Below are 20,629 nucleotides of genomic sequence, written 5' to 3' on the forward strand. Positions count from 1 at the left end.
TTGAAGTAGGACAACCAAATATAGCTGTAGACAAAGGACGGTCTGTGTAAACCCTTTACATTAAAAAAAAAGCACATGTTCTGACATTACAGCAAATGTTAGCTCCCTTTGATAACATATAATAATATAATAAATAGCCATATTTTTCATCAGAGATCGGTGAGAATGACTTACGACTTATGCTGGCATGCCTACATGGCGTATTAAGAATAGTGATAGAGCTGGGCAAAAATCTAAATAACCTGTATGCAGTCAACAGTGACTTGACTTGCCTTAACTTGTGACTGTTTTCCAGAATCTCACCTCTGTAAGACCTCTGTTGTACTAGTAATTGCTTTATTTTAAAATGTAATTATTTCTTTTTTTTAATAGCCTTTTCCTATTGGTGTTTGTCTTGCTTTACATAAACGTTGTTAGTATATTTCTAGTATGATGTTGCTTTGTAATGTGCTTGTTTCCTTTGTTACCTTTTTGAAAAGATAGAAATAAAAAATTGGAAAAAAGACACGACATAAAAGGCATCAACGATTATGAGAAGAGTGTCTGCCATGTGCGTAAAGACATGCTATGTTAAGTATGTTGATATGCATGGTGGTGTGAGGAGGGCAGTGTATGGCAATGACAATATGATAGCTGAGCTGTTACATAGTGAGTTAGGGAAAACGCAGCAATAACAATTATCATTATTATGATACTCACTGTCACCTCTGTACTACTATCTCTATCACTACCTCATAATAATGACGATTATGATAATACTCAATGGGTCTTGGGCTGTCCCACAACTCACAGGAGGAAGCTTGCCTGTACAAACCTCTTTTCCCTTTTTAACTGCTCCCAGGCCCAGCTTGAAAAGCCCATCATCATCCTCTCCAATTTGCCAATCAGAGAGACTTTAATCCTCTCTGGTTGTTGGTCTCCGTTTAATGTTTTATTGAAATGTTTCTCTCTCTGTCTCTCCTAGTTTGTTCCCAGTTCTCTCGAGGTGTCTACGCCATTTTTGGCTTCTACGACAAGAAGTCAGTAAACACCATCACATCCTTCTGTGAGACATTACATGTCTCCTTCATCACGCCGTCTTTCCCAGCAGAAGGAATGAATCAGTTTGTTCTCCAGATGAGGCCAGACATCAAGGGGCCGCTAGTTTCACTAGTTGAGTACTACAAATGGGAAAGGTTTGCCTATCTCTACGACAGTGATCGAGGTAATGGAAGTCTCATTGTTTATCATATAGAGCATGTGGTTTTAGTGCTGTTGCTTAAAGCTATACAATTGTATTAGTCTATAGATTGTTTGGTTTTTTAGGAAATTCCTACACAGAATAACTTCCAACACAATTGCAATTAAAAGGACCCCTTGATATTGTTTTCGAAAGAACCAAGATGGATGCTGAGTGGAACTGACTGATAATTACTGGGTTGTATCAACGAATCATTTGTGTGTGCAGGTCTTTCTACTCTTCAGGTAATTCTGGACACTGCAGCAGAGAAGAAATGGGTTGTCACAGCAATCAATGTAGGAAACCTCAAGGATGAGAGGAAGGATGAAGCCTACCGCTCTATGTTTCAGGTACGGATATTCTGTTCATGCAAAGCACTGCACACTGTTGGTACTCACACCACACATTTTTAAAACACCAAGATCAACAGGGGAAACAGAGATTTTTTTGGATGTGTTTCAAATTGGGTTGGTATAATCCTCTAACTAATGTGAAGCTAAATTGCGAAGGAATCGTCAATACCTCGAACAATGATGTCATTCACCATTATGGGCTCTTTACAGGTATGGAACTTTTCAGAGCTCCGAGAAGGATTTTCACAGAATTTTGGGGGATTATTGCTCTCATCTTTATGAACACATACGATTATCCCCGGAGAGAAAGTCACCCATGTTGGATTTTGTACGTTGGTGCGCAAAGGTGCAAGGGTCTGTTCGTCTCTGCTTGCAGGTTTAATTAACTTTTAGGTTGCGAGACACTTACACAATTGTTAATTAACTTCTAAGGAACCTGCAAATGGATATTACATAGAAAACTGAAGATATCGAGATGGGTGGAGATAATGAGCAATCAGTTGTTGATTTCAAAGAGGACATTTATTAGATAAAATTTGATTTATCATTAGAAAGTTTAGTCATGTTCAGGTGACCTGTTGTGCGCTTCGTATAAACAATTGGGTACATTAGAAAACAATTTGAGTTGATTAATTGATCATTTACAAATTGAACAGTCTCCATTTTACATACAATCTGTATGAGATGACACCGTCCTTTCCAAGAACCCTCTTAAGAAATAACAGCTACATGTCAGTTCCTTAATTATCAATATACTATAGGACCTGTGAAATACAGTGTTACCGATACATTGTGCTGTGGGGTGAAGGATTCTTTCAGTTATTGGTTTCTGTGATTTTGGGGAGGTCTACATTGGTGCAGTTACCCAATTTAAGTGACAAAAATAGTACAAAAAAGTTTGTCATTGACCTGGCCTACGGTGGCAGGCAGCGCGCAGCGGGATGACTCACTCTCTACTGCACCGCTCCTCCGACTGCCAGACAAAACCTCACTACGCCTCAGGGAAATACCACTTGGTGTTTTCAGAGCTATCTTCCAGGCTGCAGGCCTGCACAACATGAAATTAAAAATGAATCTGTTTTTTAGGACTTGGAGATCCGTAAGGAGCGACGCATAATCCTGGACTGTGAACAAGACAAAGTCAAAGACATCATGGAGCAGGTTGATTCCAGTCTTTTCACTACTACTATTACAAGTAATAATATCCATCCATCAACAAGAAAGATTCTTCTACCCTTTCAACGTCCTATCGATTCATCCTCTGGAGTTTATTATATCTCTGGAATGGAATCTACTTTTGTACTTTATAGGAAGATAAGATTAGGGTTGGGTTCTCATTGCTGATCATTTTATTTATTATTCATTTATTAATATTTTATTTTCATGACAGCTTTACAGTAATACAGTATTGACACAGGTTCTACTCTCTTCCCATCAGGTGATCACTATAGGCCGCCATGTGAAGGGATACCACTATATCATCGCTAACTTGGTGAGTATCCGTCTGCCTCTGATTCAGCCTCTGATTCGACTATATATACTATTATATATTGGTTCTTCTGTAGCTGATCTGCCTCCAGTAGGGGGGCACAAACTTGCGGCTAAGCATGATCTTTCTTGTTCCAGGGTTTTGTAGATGGCGACCTCTCTAAAATCCAGTATGGAGGTGCCAATGTGTCTGGGTTCCAGATAGTAGATTTTGATGATCCTGTGGTGGCAAAGTTTGACCAGCGATGGGAGGCCCTTGAAGAGAAGGAGTATCCTGGAGCTGATGCACGGATCAGAGTAAGATTTGGACGTTCATCATCAGTTCATAGGCTGGTTTGAATTAGTTTAACTTGTTACCGGAACGAAAGATGCTGGGTAAGGAGGATTTAGATTATCTGGAGATAGTCCAAGGATACAGTAGCATAATCATGCTAACATTGCTGTTAAACTCTTCATATATCATAAGTACATACGATTTTGTCATAAAGCACTTAGTGAGGTTTCCTGTACAATTCTAGATGTTTTAGACATGATATGAACCACTTGTTTGGCCATATTTTTGTGCCACTGGAATGACCAACACGAGCACCACTCAACCCACTTGGTATTTTCCTGACTATTTTCCTGTGTGAAAAGTATTTTGGTGACCAGTGCCGAGCACACAATACACAGGTGGGAGGAGAGGCACAAACATGTGGAAGGTTGATTCACATTAAGCAGTGCTTTGATGATTTGATCAGCATGTGAATGGTGCTTGAAATGCATAGAAATAAGGCTGGGTGATTCAATTTAATAATTTAGCATCTTTAATGGAATCATATTGTAAAAAAATTATGTATCAAAATATAGTGATAACGCAATTTCGTCATCTATATTGATCATAATAAGCACGTACTAACTAGAATTTCTCAAACTGTTGTCTGAATCTGATTACTCTGTATTTGTGTGCATGCATGTAAACATAGTTTACTATAATTTTTATTGAAACTGTTGTGTCAATTTTGCCCTAAAGTTCTTAAAGAGCTGAGCTCTTTCTCAAATATTAATCTTCAGGTTCCCAGCTATGTGGCATCTACTATTGACGAGCTATCTCCAAACGAAAGATCCCGTCACTCCTAAAAAAAACACAAACATGTATCTATGGTAAAGAGTGGCGGTGTGGAAGAGGTTAACATCCTTTATGTTTGGAAAATTCATGATCTTGACTAGAATTGTGTGGGTTGGACTTTAGTTGGCAACTCATTTTTTTGTAATATTGAGTTGCCATAGAGACAGAGGCAGTTTCTCGGGTCATAATACAACATTTTAACTAAATGTCGCCATATTCCACACAGCCTCACCGCATGTTATAGATGTAATAGTGATTTTTGTTGCCAATGTTTCTGTGTCTTTCAGTATACCTCAGCCCTCACCTATGATGCTGTGCATGTCATGACGGAGGCGTTCCGCTTCCTCCACAAGCAGAGAATAGACATGAGTCGCCGTGGCAACAGTGGAGACTGTCTGGCCAATCCAGCGGTTCCCTGGGCACAGGGGGTGGAGATTGAACGTGCCCTCAAACAGGTAAACATGGATTAGAATGAATATAAACCGCAGTTGCACCCCCTCTAGACTACAAGCATATCAGCCCCATTTTTGGGGACTGGTCCTTTTTAAGTAGACGGTGTAAACTAAACTTGTATGTCTCCGTTTGAGTATAACCGAGGCTTAAGTAGTAATAGTGGTTAGCCTTTATGCTGCAGACTATGGGTTATGACACTGAAAACAGGGAGTGCTTTGAAAATTATTCTGTGTCCGATTGCTGGTGGAAAGCTCAGATGTCCAGGGTGTCAGGCAGCGTTCAGCAGAACTCTCACTCATTTTAATGGGGCCGCTGCATTGGCGCAGCAGGGCTGCCCGTGCAGAGGGCTGCAGGGGGAAAAAAGGCAGGGTCATCCAAAGCAAAAAACCTGGTTCAGCATCTTCTGGCAAGGCACTGTGATGGACAGTCAAATAGATGCAAGTTCACATTCCTCGTAGATTACTTAGTAATGTGACCACATTAGAACAAAGGATGAATTGACTGTAGCCGTGATAACTTTCCAGAGTTGTAAAATCTTGTCTCATAGCGTTATAAACAGCTGTACAGTGCTTTGGTGTCTGATAAACCAATCTTTTTCTTTAAATTCATTGAGATGCAGGGAGTGATTTATATAGTAAAACTCATCTTGAACATGTGTGTGTATTTGTGTGTAGGTGCGTGTCGATGGTTTAACAGGGAACATTCAGTTTGACCAGTACGGAAAGAGAATCAACTACTCAGTGACAGTCATGGAGCTGAAGACCAGTGGACCTGTTAAGGTAACTGAAGAATCAATTTGGCATCATGACTATAATTCTAGCATAGCTATGTGATATGTAACCTATATCTGTGTGTGTGTTTTTAGATTGGCTATTGGAATGAAGTGGATAAAATGGTGGTGACAAAGTCAGACCTTTACCCCAACGACACCATGGGAATGGAAAACAAGACAGTCATCGTCACAACTATACTGGTAATAAAACACATGAATGACACTCAATGTGAATGTGTGGGCCAACTGAAGAAAACACCCAAAAATGTAACGTCAAAGTGGAAATAACCAAATGTACACAAGCTCAAACATGAGCCTAACTGGGCCTCTAAAGTTCAGTGTATTCATGATGTATTCTGTAAAGGTGTAGTCAAAGATAAATCACCACTACGATGGATAATAAAGTTCTATTTTATTTTTGTGTCGTAAATTACTAAGTAAGTGCTGGAACAGAAAAGGACAAAAGCTTGGGATTGATAAATGGAAAGACAGTATTTTCTGTATTCAATATGACAAAAGAGCTAACATTAGTCATATGGAAAACACATCATAATACAATAAAGCATGTCATTATCACACATAGGAATAACTCTGCGTGTGCTTGTGCGTGTGTGCGCGCATGTAGGAAGCCCCCTATGTGATGCTGAAGAAGAATGCTGAGCTGTTTCAAGACAATGACCGCTACGAAGGTATGTTTATGTACTCTATTGTGGATATGTGTTTATTTCTTAAATACCTAATTTCTTTCACTTTTGTTTACCTGTTCATTGAGTTGTTAAAGCTACAGAAAAGGGGCTCTACAGTCACATTTTTCCAGACCTTTATACTGGGCTCTCTTCCTAAAAAACACACAATGGTACTTCCACAATCTAACATAGCACCATCACTTAGCTGTGTGTTTTAATACAGTTCTTGCATAGTTAGGAATATGTTGGTAATATACAATTTTTAAATTGTTGGATGTCATCATGCATGTCACCATTATCCCCAAGAAGTCTTGGATGGGACCAAGACTTGAACTTAGATGAACTTATTATTAAGTATTCAACCCTGTAGTCTGTATTCTAGGACACTTGTCAAGCACTTCTGATGTGTCCGTCTCTTATATTTTAACCAATGCTAGGTTACTGCGTTGACCTGGCTGCCGAGATTGCAAAGCACTGTGGTATCCGCTACCAGTTAAGAATTGTGGGAGACGGCAAATATGGAGCAAGAGATGCAGAAACCAAGATCTGGAATGGTATGGTTGGAGAGCTGGTGTATGGGGTAAGATTTAAAACACATAAAATGTTCTAATGTTTAATGAACATTCAGTTTTTCGAATGTTGAAAGCAGCAGTGAGGGTTCATGTTGCTTCATGTTACCTGTTTCCATTGAAAATAACTTGTCAAACTCGGTCTCTGTCTTCTCAACAGAAAGCAGATATAGCCGTTGCTCCTCTGACGATCACTCTTGTTCGTGAAGAGGTGATAGATTTCTCCAAACCCTTCATGTCTTTGGGAATCTCCATCATGATCAAGAAGCCGCAGAAATCTAAACCAGGAGTCTTCTCCTTTCTGGACCCACTGGCCTATGAAATCTGGATGTGCATTGTCTTTGCCTATATTGGAGTTAGTGTTGTACTCTTTCTGGTAAGTCAGTCTGTTTTGTATAGATGTGTTTTGTTACCACCAGAACTGTCAGGTGCTCTGCTGTCACCACGGCTGTCAGAGTTTCTTAATGTGTGTGTGTTGTGTGCATGAGTATTCTGCTGGGAATGTGTTATTGAAGCTTAAGAAAAAGATTCAGATCTCAGTAATCCGTATAACGTATTGCTTACAAATTGAGTGTATGTGTTCCATAACAGGGAGGCGAAATTGATGAAATCATGTAGAAATGTTGCTGAACTGCTTAGACAATCTGTAAGAACCTGCATTTCATCTACAACCCCAATTCCTGATTTTGATGCCGATCCATAAACAAGACTTCTAAAAGCTAACAGTGCGAAATTGCATTGACGATGTAACCGGCTCGTCATAGGTTTGCCGAACTGGGTTTTATAAGAAAAGATGGAACGCAGTAAGAGAATCCAGTTCAACATCAGCCAAAACGCTTTATTTCTCGTTTTACTCCCTCTCTTCCCCTCTGGAGCTCTCTGTCCTGCCCAATTTCTTACAGCAACCCCGAGGGATACAATTAACATGGACAAACATAAAATGTGTTACAGTAATAAACAATATGACAACAAAATTAACATAATATTATGTTAATATATAATATTACCACAAGTGTCTGACAGGCTGTGCGCAATTTACTGCCGAGCCGAGACCGTCAACATGAAGGAGACCAATGTTCAGTAGAGGTGTGTGATTGCATGTTGGTACAGCTCAAAGTGGAAAATCAAAGCTTTCAATTATAATTTTTTTATTGTAGGTATCCAGATTCAGCCCCTATGAGTGGACGCTAGAGGAGCCAGAGGATGGAGCGATGCCACTGACGACTGAATCCAACAATGAGTTTGGGATCTTTAACTCCCTTTGGTTCTCTTTGGGTGCTTTCATGCGGCAGGGTTGCGACATCTCACCAAGGTTGGTCTGGCAGTTAAAGTTAAAGGCTTTTCTTCAAATAATGTGTCAGTACTGATTAATATACATGACACAGGACCAGTCTGATCTAACTGCTAACTATGACCATGTGCACCTCTGGTCTGTCAACTTGTTTTGACACGACACCTGTTCTTCTCTGCATTTGTTAAAAGTTGAAGAGCCAAAACATAAAAAATCTGTTTATTGAAACCAAAAGAAGAGTTGTTATTTTTACATATGAATAACTTATGTCTTCAGGTGCAAATCTGTCTTCTGTGAATGATGATTGTATGTAGCTATTTTGTATTCTAAAATACACTTTGGATGACGTGCTCTAAACATTACATTCACTGGCAACATCTTCCAGTGCAGGGAACACAGTGTTATTATGACCTGCAGAAGTTATAGCCTAATGACTGTGACACCAGGACTGTGATCCACATTGTATGTCGTGTTCAAGTCAGTGTCAGTGCTCAAAGTGAGCCGGTACTCACCAATACGAGATGCTTTTGATTTAAAAAATATAATTTTACAGGGAAAACATCTCCAGAACAATGAAATGTTCAGACAAAGGCTGTGATATTTGTAAATAATACAATTAATATTGAACTAAAAGCTAATTTTGTCTTTAAGCTTTTTGGACATTATCTATATTGATGATAATGATCCAAAATTATGTAAAATTGTAGAATTTAAGTCAAAAACTTTCAAATTTCTTTGGGGAAGAACTCAAAACCAAATATCTATCTATTATATTTTAATCACTTTAGAAATTCAGAATGTAATAGTGATTGCTGATAACAGCCACTAAACACACCAACATGTGAATAGAGTGTTTTTTACCATGACCAGGATGTTTACTTGACCTACACCAAGTTCTTTGAGTTGCTTAAACAAAATTGTACAATCGTAGCCCTTTTTGTTTTGCAAGACGAAAGACAAAACCCTAACAAGAGGAAGAAAGGAACAGTGAATACAGACGAGATAACATGCAGAAAAAATAAATCAATAATGTAGAACAAGAGAACATGGTAATGTTGGTTGTCATGTGTTTTGATTTGAGATGGGTGTGTGTCATAGTATAGGGTGACGTCTATAGGGTAGATGGATGTGAAAGGAAATTAATACAATTTGAGTAACTAAAAAAAATTAAATAAACTAAAAATAATATAATCATTCTTCTGAACTATGTACTCCACATCCTCCCAGCGCGCCCAAGAGTTTCTCATCAGAGTGCTGGAGTCATGAGACTGTAAAACAGCATACTTTGGTCTGTTTGTGTGTGCAGATCTCTGTCAGGTCGTATAGTAGGGGGCGTGTGGTGGTTTTTCACCCTGATTATCATCTCATCATACACTGCCAACCTGGCTGCCTTCCTGACGGTGGAGAGGATGGTGTCTCCCATCGAGAGCGCAGAAGACCTGGCTAAACAGACAGAGATCGCATATGGAACCCTGGACTCTGGATCCACCAAAGAGTTCTTCAGGGTAAGTACAAATACAAATACAAATGTAAAAATGCAACAGAAGATACCACAATGGCTGCACAAAAGTGTGTGAGGAGGTTTGGGCATTTCTGCAAACAATTTCCACTATTCCGCCGATGAGTAGTCTGTTGCGGTAACACGCCAAGGCAGGAAATAGAAAGACTGACAGAAACATTGATTGGCCTATCTGGAAGTACCCTGTGGTCAATTGTATTACCGTGTACTTAAAAGTAGCCAAGTTGCACAAATTAACTTGTTGGATCTCATCTACGTCTGTCTCTCTCTTTTTTAGCGCTCAAAAATTGCCTTGTTTGACAAGATGTGGCAGTACATGAAATCAGCAGAGCCCTCTCCCTTCGTCAAGAAAACATCGGAGGGAGTCTTGCGTGTCAGAAAATCCAAAGGGAAGTACGCCTACCTGCTGGAGTCCACCATGAACGAGTACATCGAGCAGAGGAAACCTTGCGACACTATGAAAGTGGGAGGAAACCTGGACTCCAAAGGCTACGGCATCGCCACGCCTAAAGCATCCCCATTAAGGTGGGTGGATCAGTATAACAATGCTAGCCAACCTGCACTGCCATGTACCATTCACACTACTAACCTGCTGCCTAGTAAATGTCCCTCTCCCCACTCACAGCTCATTTCCCCGATCTCAAAACTTTAAAAGAGACATTTTTAATAGTCAACTTACAGTTGAAAGTTGATTCAAAATTTCCCTCACTTAGTGCTCCGAAGCCTCAACAGTAATGATCAGAATACACTTGCTGACCACCTGCTTTAGTAGTCAGGTGGTTTTAGCCAGTGTGTGAGCTGTGGCTGTGTTTATGTGCAGCTCTGCTCAGGAAAATAAACCACCAATGGGGAGCAATGTAGTCTGGTCCCAAGCCTTAGTGCCAATTGGGTGTTGCAGTATGCGAGTGTGATGAATGGGGCATGGCGGCTTACTCGTTGTTATAATAATCCACCTACCCTGATGACATCATCTCAGTGGTTTGTATTCTTACCATGGTTACCACCTCTGACCAACGGCTAGTGGTGGTTGCCGTGACAACTGGGGGAGGGGCTGTTGAAAGTGTGACATTTCAGGTCTTAAAGAAATACTTCATCACAGAAATTCAAAAGGATGAGTGTAAAGTTGGTATTATGTAGTCTCCTTTTGTGGAAAGGGATATCATGATACAATGACCAATGTGACATTTTCATTATCCATTTCTATTCAGACGGATTTCATTTTCTTTCTCGTGAGGAGAATTTGGCTGCAGGTTTTTTAACGATTATGATGAGCTGACTCTTTAAGACCTGGATCACCAGATTCTATGAGCTTATGACATTATGTGTCTGTGTGTGTGTGTGTGTGTGTGAGAGAGTGTGTCTATGTTTGTCTATGTGTATGTCTACATTTATTTTCCATTAGAAAATGGTCTCTTTCCAAAAGAACTATTGGACCATGTTTTATTTCTATATTATAGGTACATATCTTATACAGATAAAATATATTTATGTAATTTATCCAACACCTCAGATGTCTTGTTTTATTGTAGTTTGAAACCCAGACATTCTATCTTTGGTTACTGCTTTCTCTCAGCATTCAAAGTAGCAGGTTTTTAACTGGTTTGGTAGCAGGAAAATAGGGTGGTTTTATTTCAAATTGGAAAGGTATTGCACAGCACTCATACGTAAAAGTAGCTTCTTAGAAAAGTTGTTTGGTACAAATTAAAAGGAAAAAGAAGATGGTGTTCAACTGCTTAGAATTTTAGATTCCATTTATAACATTTATAATTTATTTATTCCATTTAACTGTAATTCTTTATCTTTATCTTTATCACAGCGCCTCAAGAAAGAGGTGATTGAATAGGCTTGAAAGCATCAGTGGCTGTCCCTAAGGGCCCTTGCATTTGCTGCCCAATAATAATGAAGGAAAGCCGAGCTCTGACTTTAGCTCGTCGCCTCAGCTATAGCCATTCTGTGGCTATGTCTGTAGCTATTGTTGTGATTGGGATGGGTTGGCTGCTAAGATAGTAACTTTGGCCAAGACAGAGATAGACAGCGTACAGTCTGACACTTTTTGAATCTGGCACTTCTATCAGAGATAACAGATGTGTTGCCAGTACACCAAAGGAGTACAGGAATAGCTTCAGCCAACACAACTATGTCAATTCACACCAGTGTGTAGGATAGCTAGTGTACACAATAGCCTGTCACAATCAGCTTCAGCTGCAGACAACCATGTTAATTAGCCTCTACTATTTATCATAACCTTAGCTGCCTTCAACAACAAGAAAAACATAAAATAACACTAACCTTATACTTTTTTATTAACTGAGTAAATTGTAGGTTTTAAATTGTATTTTAATAACTATAAAAACCTCTAAATGTTACAAACCCTTCAGATATTTTCACAGTTGAAAACATAGTTTCCTGTCCAAACCATATATAGTGACATCTTTTTTTGGTTCTTTACTCCAGAATATTGGATTTAATATCAATGTTTAACTATGGACTTAAAGTTACATCCTCATCAGATGAACAGTGAAGGAATTATACGACCCTTTTATACACAAAATGTATTGGACAAATGAACATACAAGTAATTAAATGTATGTTATTTTATAGCTTTAAATTGTATGCAGTCAATAGCAGCTTGAATTCTGCCTGTATTTTACTAAGAAAGAATATTCCCTCTTTGTTTAGCTTTTACGTGTTAAGGATGTATTTTTTAAAAACCACATGACCTACAGTGTTGACTCGCGTGTGGATGTGAACTGAAAGGCAGCACTTTAACCTTTACAAGTTTCAATTTTAATCCAATATTCTGGAGTACAGAGACAGCCAAATGTAAAATGTGTCACGGTCATGCTGCTTACAGACTACATCAAACTTCATTTTTTATATCATAATGTAAATGATGATCCAGATACGTGTGTGTGCGTGTGTGTGTGTGTGTGTGTGTGTGTGTGTGTGTGTGTGCGTGTGTGCGTGTGCGTGTGTGCGTGTGTGTGTGTGTGTGTGTGTGTTGAGCTGCATGCTAGTCATTGAGTTTGTTTCTCACTTTTGTGTCTTTTCAGCACACTACAGGTGGCTATATGGTTACGTCTGCCCTGCATTCTCTCTCTTCTCTGTCTCTTTGTGTTGCTGTCTTTGTCGGTCGGCTCTGAAAGTTAATTTTCCTCTGCAGAATGTTTTCAGTGACAATTACAGTTACTTGTATTTGGTGAATTTGCTGTTAAAGCTGCATTAAGCGATTTCTAAACCCCAAAGGGCAGGAGTAACTCATAGTAATAAGTCTTATACAGTATACTCCAGTATTTTCACTTATCAAGTTTATAGCTGATCTGTTAGCTTGAACTTCCCAAAGGAGTTCTCTTTATTAATGCACTGAGACAGTAGTTAGCTGCTGGGCCCCTACTGACCACGGTTCCTATCCTTCCCAGTGCAATGTGTATTTTATTTCTCTGCTGGAATACAGATTTTCAAACAGGACCAATCTTCAAGAAAGTACATCAAAATCAGGTTATACAGCAGCACCCACCTGAAGATCCTTATTAAGTCAAGTGATGGTTTCAATTACTTCAATATGGATAGCTCTAGTAGACACGCATATGCCCACCTCTTGCTGTTGCCATGATTTCCTCTTGTGCGGCGTGCGACTACTTCTCATGTACCAAACACATCCAGGACAACGTAGGAGAGTGATGGATCTGTCTGTATACATTCTGACATTTGCTCCTGCTCTGTTCTTTCACAAAGTTTCCTGAGGATCACACATTTGTTAAGGACTCCACTGATGCACCTTTTTGCTCCAACTATCCAGAACCCCCTAGTGTGGATGGTGCCCTCAGTAAGGTGTCTTCCTTGGTGCCATATGATGAAGGTGGCGAATGAACAATGTTGCAACATGATGCCGTACTGGGATAATGAGAGGGTTGGCGTTGCTCTTCTGAAGGTTCGACTGAGTAAGACGTCCACCTACTTGCAGTAAGCCTTCACTGTCAACAAGCTGGTGAAGCTTTTAAAGAGCACTGTTTTCAGTTAGCTTAAAGCGCTTTGAGATTGGTTCACTCTCTTAGCGTCCTAGCTTGAGTGGCGAGGACTAACTTTTGAATGCACCTCCACATCTGACTTGGGTACAACAAGGTTGAAGGATGAGGCTCTCGGTAGGGTTGAGAACGCCTACCTCACTGGGACCAATTTTTGCTCTGAGCTTCAGGTAATCAACTGCAACTATTGCCTTGACTGAAGCATCTGCATTTCTAAGTTCTGGGTCTTTGAGCTTGAGGAGGATGAGTAGGAGCGTGGAACATGCTACTCTTTCAGTTCTTCTTGAAGTGTCTCATATCGCTACCAAAGTCCTTTTCCTTGAATTCTTCTTCAGTCTGAACATAGCTACTGCTGGGGATGGCCTGTTTACGAAGACATGGACTCTCATGCTGTAGTCAACAACTTTGTTGGTACCACAGAAAGTACAAGAAATAAATGGAAACAGTGGACCATTTGTCGTGTGTCAGCCATGTTGGCCACTCTTTCTCAACACCATCATATTGTGCACTAGATTCGAATAAACACCAATCTTTCCTGGTTTCTGGGGATGGCATACTCCAAATATGGGAAGATACCAACATTCTTTGTCCTTTTCGAGTGGTGGTGCTCTCCCTGCATGGTTGCGGCCCATTACTCCACTCTAAGTGTGTTTTCATTTCTGGTTTCTTTTCTAGATTGCGCCTCCAATCTACTGTAGGCGTACTCTGTTATTTGGAAGTAATCTTAGAGGTTTGCAGAACGCTAGAGGGGCAACCCAACTGTTGCTGCTGTCCTTGAAGATTCCTAATCTGCAGGAAGAGCATTTCCTCCATAGTCGGTGCAAGCTGGTTGTCGTTGTCATGTTGACAGAAGATTGTCTGACCCAGACTGCCTTCATCGGCTCTTACTAACAGGTTATGCATCGGAAACAATTAAGAAGAGATTGTAGGCCAGTTTCGAAAGCTGCAGTTCTCTTTGACTTTGATTTGGCTCACGCATGGGCTTAGATGACTTGGGCGTCCTTTTTCCAAAATGCAGGTCTTCAAGGCACTGTCTGTCGCAGGCCTGTGGGCATTGCCAAGACACATTGAATATGATGTCCTAGCCCAGATCCTGTTTCTGTGCATGTGGAGCATTGTGGGATCCATTGTACGGTCTGCTCAGTTTGTGGACTTCTAGAATATTTTTCTAGCAGCAGAAGGACGTCCGCGTCAGGATCAAGTGGTGGTTATTCCTCTGCAATGGGCCGTAGGTGAACATAACAGTAAGATGATATTGGGGGGTGGTGGCTCAATTAGAATCACTGAGATTCAACCAGATGGACTTGTGAACTGAAGCTATGAGTTTGGGGAGGTTGGAAGACAGTTGTGTGCTGATCAGCAGCCCATAAAACCCTTTCACATTACTTGACTCAATTTTAATATCGCTTAATGGAGCTTTAAGTCTAACCCTTTGATAGATCTACTGTATGATATACTGTTGATGTACTAAAGCATGGTAGAACCAGAGACATTTAGTTTTTTTTCATTTCCGTGACTTTCAGTCAGGAAATACTGGACAAATCATTCACTTCATTTCTGCCAAAATTATCTTCCAATATCTTCCCATGTCTCTGCTCCTAGCATGATCTTCCTGTTGTCATTTAATGTATTTTTCCCCTTGTTGCCACTATCACAGTCAAAGTGGATGATTAATGTTATGATTTTAATGGTGGGTTCAGTTCAGAAAAAACACACACTCACAATCCAATGTGAAAATCATCAAATTCAAATCGTACAACATCAAATCTGATGTGAACTGAGCCCATGCCAAGTCATTAGTCACATTTGTACACAACATTATGTAGAGTATTTTAGATGTCTTGAAAACAGTCGCCTGCATTAATCACTACATAATACATGAGGTTTGCTATTGACACATTGGCTTGATTCACTAGGGTACAAAATACCACTCCTCATTAGCATCAATTTCACCGCCTTTTCGTCTTGCCATTACATCATTACTTTAACATAATAAGCTCTTCCTGCTGGATTGTCTCTTCTTCTTTTCAAGAGTTAATTAATAAATGTAGGCTCTTTAAAAGATACAAAAACAAACCACTGGGCTGGTTGCACAAAGACATATTAGACTCGTCTACAGATTTAAATCAGTCGTAGATATGTTCTTAGCGAGACAGTTTTACAAAAATGAAGACTGGCGAATTATTGGAATAATTGCGAATAATTATTCAAGCATTGTTAGAAATGATGCTGTGTTTTGAGAAATGATAACATCAAGTAACTCATAGTTGTTTTTCAAACTTAGTTGGGTGTTTCACTATGGGACATATAGACCACTCTTGGACTTCATAAGCTCTCGAAGCCTCAAAGCATGTCGGCCACGGTACCCTTCAAAATGCAGTTCTGTTCTGACACTCCCCTTGAATAGAGCCAACAAAGTGGCCATACTTCTGGTGGAAGAAGCCCTCAAACTCTGAGGGGCCTGTGAGGCCTTCACACCAGATATATGGCTTTCCAATGCAATGGGCCAGCCTCTGTTGGTATAATGACTTGCCTGTATGGCCCAGGACTTAAACAGCTCATCAGCTTTCCTGAATCTTGCTGTCCTGCTCACATGCACATGCAGAGCCCACACAGGTCATGATGTGTTAAGACTCTGTTCTTTCACTGAGGTGAATGGTGGTGGGTGAAACGTTGATAGATCCATTTAGTGGAACCTATAGGCTGAATCAAATTTAGGGACAACATCTGACTTGGGCTGCAGGCACATCTTACACACTCTGGCTAGAGTAAGAAGGATAGAGCAGGACGTTTGGCCACTGAGTGAGCGTCTACACACAGAGAAAAACAATGGATACTAGGGGTTTTCCTATAAGGTGTAGATACTATGATTGCCTGGCCTTATCTCTGCCAGATTTGTTCCACAGCATGAGGGTGGAAGGTCTACTATCGCAAAGGGGGTTTCCCCATGACAGCAGATTTGGCCCCCATGTTCAATATCATGCTACTCTAGATAATGATCTGCTAGACTTCTTGTGTAGGAGCAAGTGCCACCCTGGTAGTCGATGTAAGTTAATACAGTGGAGTTGTCTGAAAATGTTTCAGTGCTAAAAACACTGCCTCAGGGACCAAATGTCATTCACTGCTCTGTCCATCATGGTTGCCCCGCACTCTGAGGCATGCCAACGCCACAGCTGATGCCCCTCCACTGATGCAGAGTGACAATGCAAGTCAATGTTTTGGTTTTTTTAGCCTGAACCCAATGTGATCACAAGGGCACAGTTGTGATAGTGTTACCAAATGTTAAAAATCCCACATCAATTGCTGCCTTCTGTTCATCACACAATTTTTGTGATCTTCAGCTTTGACTAGCTCTTGATAGGAAGCATACTCTTGAAAGAATTGGACCAGTAACATCTTATTTTGTTCACACTCTTTCAGCACAATCTGGAAACTGGAAAATGTTCTGGGATCAGGTTACCTATTAAGCAGTATCCAAGATAGCCTTGTGAAGATGAGGGAGCTAAGTATTGTTTCTCAAGGGAAGAGTGCAAGAAAGACTTTGGGGCGACGGGGTTTGACTAGTATGTCGCACAGATGTGGTGTCAAAGGAGCTTCCAAGGCAATTCCCATAGTGAAAACACAGAATGAAGTTTGAAAAATAACTACTTTTTAAGAGCTTGTTACTTTATGACAATTTCAAAGGTATTAAATCTTGAGTGACACTGGCTAAGTTACACAAGCCAGGATACTCCCAAAAAAAACAAAAACAATTTATAATGTTACTGGCTATACCAACTATTCTAAATACATTTGATATGAAGTTGACCATGTTGTGCATAATATTAGGTATGCATAGTTAATATCTGAAAAATAGTTAATTAAGTAAATCCATTAAACGTAATGGTGACTGTATTGGTTACCATATTGGTGACTGTTATTTAATATATCAGTATATAAATTATTCCTTATTAGGGTGGTATAACCGAGAAGAATCATTCTTTAGTTTGACTTAGCATGAGGGAAACTTGGCGCTAATGCTAGAAAATTGATTTGCTCCTAATTCATCTGCCTCACTGAAGTATACATTACTCAGCCCCTTTGCTATGCTAAAATGACAGTTCCATTTGCTCCTGGTCTAATCATGCAATCATTTACCATCAATTTTAGTGACTTTTACACAGATGTGAAAGTACCCATGAAAACTAATGGCCTAATACTTGGCGGTAGCCAGAATCACCATCAGTTAATGTTACCAGGCTCAAAGTAATGGTGTTCATGTAGATTTGGACCCTGAATAATGACAGTAAAGCTGGCTTAGGGGACGATGATTACTGGTTTCAGCAATGCAGACAATTATTTTAACTGGGATGGGATGGGTGAGTTGTTTTTATATCTATATATGGTTGGGATCTGATGGCATTTTATGGAACTGAATACAATATTAAACAAGCTTATTGAATCTGAATTATTTCAAATCCCTTATCGAATCTATTTTAGAAAGGGTCAGCTTTATACATTTGTAAATATATCTAAAATTCTGACCCTATTTAATTTTCGGGCAAAGTTAAATTTGAGATGTATTCCTAAACATATTATAAATGTTAGAACATAATTGCTGAAAACATGAAAGGACCATGAGGTCTATTGTAGAGTTAAACCAAACATATTTTGGGCGGCCTGAACACTAGAGCTACAAATTGAAAATATGTATCTAACAGGAGTTCTGATTCAGAAATATGAAAATTAGGACGCAAATTGTCTGTTTTTAAACATCCATCACAGTTTACAGACCAACCTCTGGTACAACTTATTATAAATACTTGAGGTCTTTCATTTCAGTGATGCAACCGGTTTCAAGATTACAAGATCTCAATTATTTTAGCGAGTTCAATGTAACCATAACCGATCTAGACATTGCTACAGAAAACTCTATTTAAAGGGAAAACAGGGTTTCGCACAAAAATAGCTTGCAGAGAGCACATTAGACAAAAGCCAAGTTTTATTTTGGCCTTTAAGCAAGTAAATTAATTTGAACCTGCAGAAAACAACAGTCAGTGCCAGCTAACAATGGGAACCTGATTCATGGATGTTTTGTAAAAAAAGAGCGAGGAGAGAGAGAAAAGATTTGATAAGAGATTTGTAAATTATCAATCAACAACTGGCTATCAGAACCCAACCCTATCTTTATGGTTCTATAATGGAATATAATGTGATTCTAACGCATTTCCATGCTTACTTGGCAAGTAAGCAAGCTTAGCTGCTAAGACATGTTAAAGCTAATCATTTCTAATACTGATCAATGCTGCTAAGAAAAGAGAAGCATTCCAGCTGTGTATAATCTGTTTATGCTAAGGATTAAGAGTTCATGCTGCTAACATGCATACCAGCAGGAGGACTGACATTGACAACAACTGAACTGCTAACAGCCACTGTGTTCATGTAGAAATGCTGTGAACCTGGCGGTGTTAAAGTTGAACGAGCAGGGGCTGCTGGACAAACTGAAAAACAAGTGGTGGTATGACAAGGGCGAATGCGGCAGCGGAGGAGGGGAGAGCAAGGTTAATACACACACACACACACACACACACGTGTACACACCAAAACACACAAACATGAAGGTAACGCTGGGTTATCAGGTGTAAAAAAAAGACCTAAAGAAGCAGCACAGTTATAACGCCACATGTGAAGGTACCAACGTGCTGTAGCTGTAGCCTTTCACGTGAATCCAAGAACAAATCAATACTCATTGTTATTACATATACTACATTTAGCCGTTGCTTATAAGCACCACCAGCAGGTAGCGTTGTTCTCTGTGCTGCTTCTTTTACAGATGTGTTGCACCCTGTTTGGTTGAGGTCAGGGTTAGGGCAGGCTTCAGGGGCAAGGTCAGGGTCAGGTGACCTCATACCAGATGGCAGCAACAGTGCAGGAGAAGGGCTGTTGATAAAGAGTTTGTGCAAACTGGGCAAACTCCGTTTATCTATGGCTCTGGCCTGGAGGAATACTACTGCTGAAAAAGCAGAAAGGCTTTTCTTTGCAGCACCTCTCATTCTCTGTCTCTGAGGCCAAACAGAGGGGCCTTGACAGTAAAAGACTTCATTCTTAACAGTTTTATTACAGACTTAAAGGTCTACACAGTCCACTGGGGGCTAAAATAATCTCCCAAACCAAGCTTTAATGTTGTGTCATTCATGACGAATTAAGTCCCTGCCAATAACAAACATTAGTGGGCCCTGTCTTGGTCACTAGACCAGAGTGTGAGAATTGCTGCCCCACTAATAACATAAGATAACATTGTTAATGATGTTATTTATGTTATTCCCATTAAAGAGTGCCAATAAACCTTGCCGTATTGAAACTGAATGAGCAAGGGACCCTAGACAAGATGAAAAACAAGTGGTGGTACGATAAAGGAGAGTGTGGCTTCAAGGACTCTACCAATAAGGTTAGTTTTATATGTTTGTGGATCAATCAAACACATTGTCTGTTCACACATGCACATATAGCTTGGTTCTATAGCTACACTTTAAGATCACAGTAGTTTAACATGTTCATATGTGTTAACCTGAAGGAAACACAACTTGTACAGAATGGTTAAGTACAGATTAGTTCCAGCTGTATGTAATGAGGACACCCCATGTTAAAGCATGGAGGTTTAACTGTCAAACTGTAAGTATAATGTTGATAAGAAGAATAACAAATAGTGTCCTGAAAACAGAGTGGAACGTCTTAAGATTAAACTCACTGTGCATTAGCAGTTAGGCTCACTGAAGTGTTTGTTTTGTCTGTTTTAACACTTATGTTTAAGTCTGACCGTCTGTCTGAAACCTGACTCTGACACACAGAGTTTCAAAGTTAATGTCTGCAAAGTAAGAGTTGTAAAGGGAGATTTCACAATAATCACACATTATATACATGGAAAAGGTATTGTTATGTGGGGTAATGAAGGGGATAACCATGTCTGTAGGTTAAGGACTTTTTGGAGGGTAGGTATGTTGCGTCAAGGCAATTTTATTTTATTTTGTTATTTGTTTCCCTCATTTCTGTGGGTGTATCTGCTCTGCAAAAGGCTACACCCAGACCCTTCACAGGGGCCTAGCTTCTTTTACATAGAATATATTACTCTCAACTTTGAACAGCATTCACTGATGAAGACTCTCTGTT

General features: G+C 39.8%; 1 protein-coding gene across 3 annotated transcripts in view; it reads left to right on the top strand.

Annotated features, from left to right (window-relative positions):
• Positions 1-20,629, top strand: part of LOC306696216 (glutamate receptor 2-like) — a gene marked incomplete at both ends in the record, with an annotated part of 41,017 nt that overhangs the window by 12,370 nt on the left and 8,018 nt on the right. For 2 of the 3 annotated variants that reach the window (XM_079159769.1, XM_079159770.1), the window contains 15 exons: positions 965-1,204; positions 1,448-1,569; positions 2,659-2,733; positions 3,011-3,064; positions 3,199-3,357; positions 4,456-4,623; positions 5,296-5,400; positions 5,487-5,594; positions 6,019-6,082; positions 6,517-6,659; positions 6,809-7,024; positions 7,806-7,960; positions 9,246-9,444; positions 9,736-9,983; positions 18,909-19,023. In XM_079159769.1, the coding sequence (XP_079015895.1) occupies positions 965-1,204; positions 1,448-1,569; positions 2,659-2,733; positions 3,011-3,064; positions 3,199-3,357; positions 4,456-4,623; positions 5,296-5,400; positions 5,487-5,594; positions 6,019-6,082; positions 6,517-6,659; positions 6,809-7,024; positions 7,806-7,960; positions 9,246-9,444; positions 9,736-9,983; positions 18,909-19,023 (2,171 nt within the window). Of the gene's footprint in view, positions 1-964; positions 1,205-1,447; positions 1,570-2,658; positions 2,734-3,010; positions 3,065-3,198; positions 3,358-4,455; positions 4,624-5,295; positions 5,401-5,486; positions 5,595-6,018; positions 6,083-6,516; positions 6,660-6,808; positions 7,025-7,805; positions 7,961-9,245; positions 9,445-9,735; positions 9,984-18,908; positions 19,024-19,795; positions 19,911-20,629 lie in introns of all 3 variants that reach the window. The other variant, XM_079159771.1, reaches the window with a different exon arrangement.

The sequence above is a fragment of the Pholis gunnellus genome (genome assembly GCF_910591455.1).
Source record: "Pholis gunnellus genome assembly, chromosome: 5".
In the NCBI taxonomy this organism is placed as follows: domain Eukaryota; kingdom Metazoa; phylum Chordata; class Actinopteri; order Perciformes; family Pholidae; genus Pholis; species Pholis gunnellus.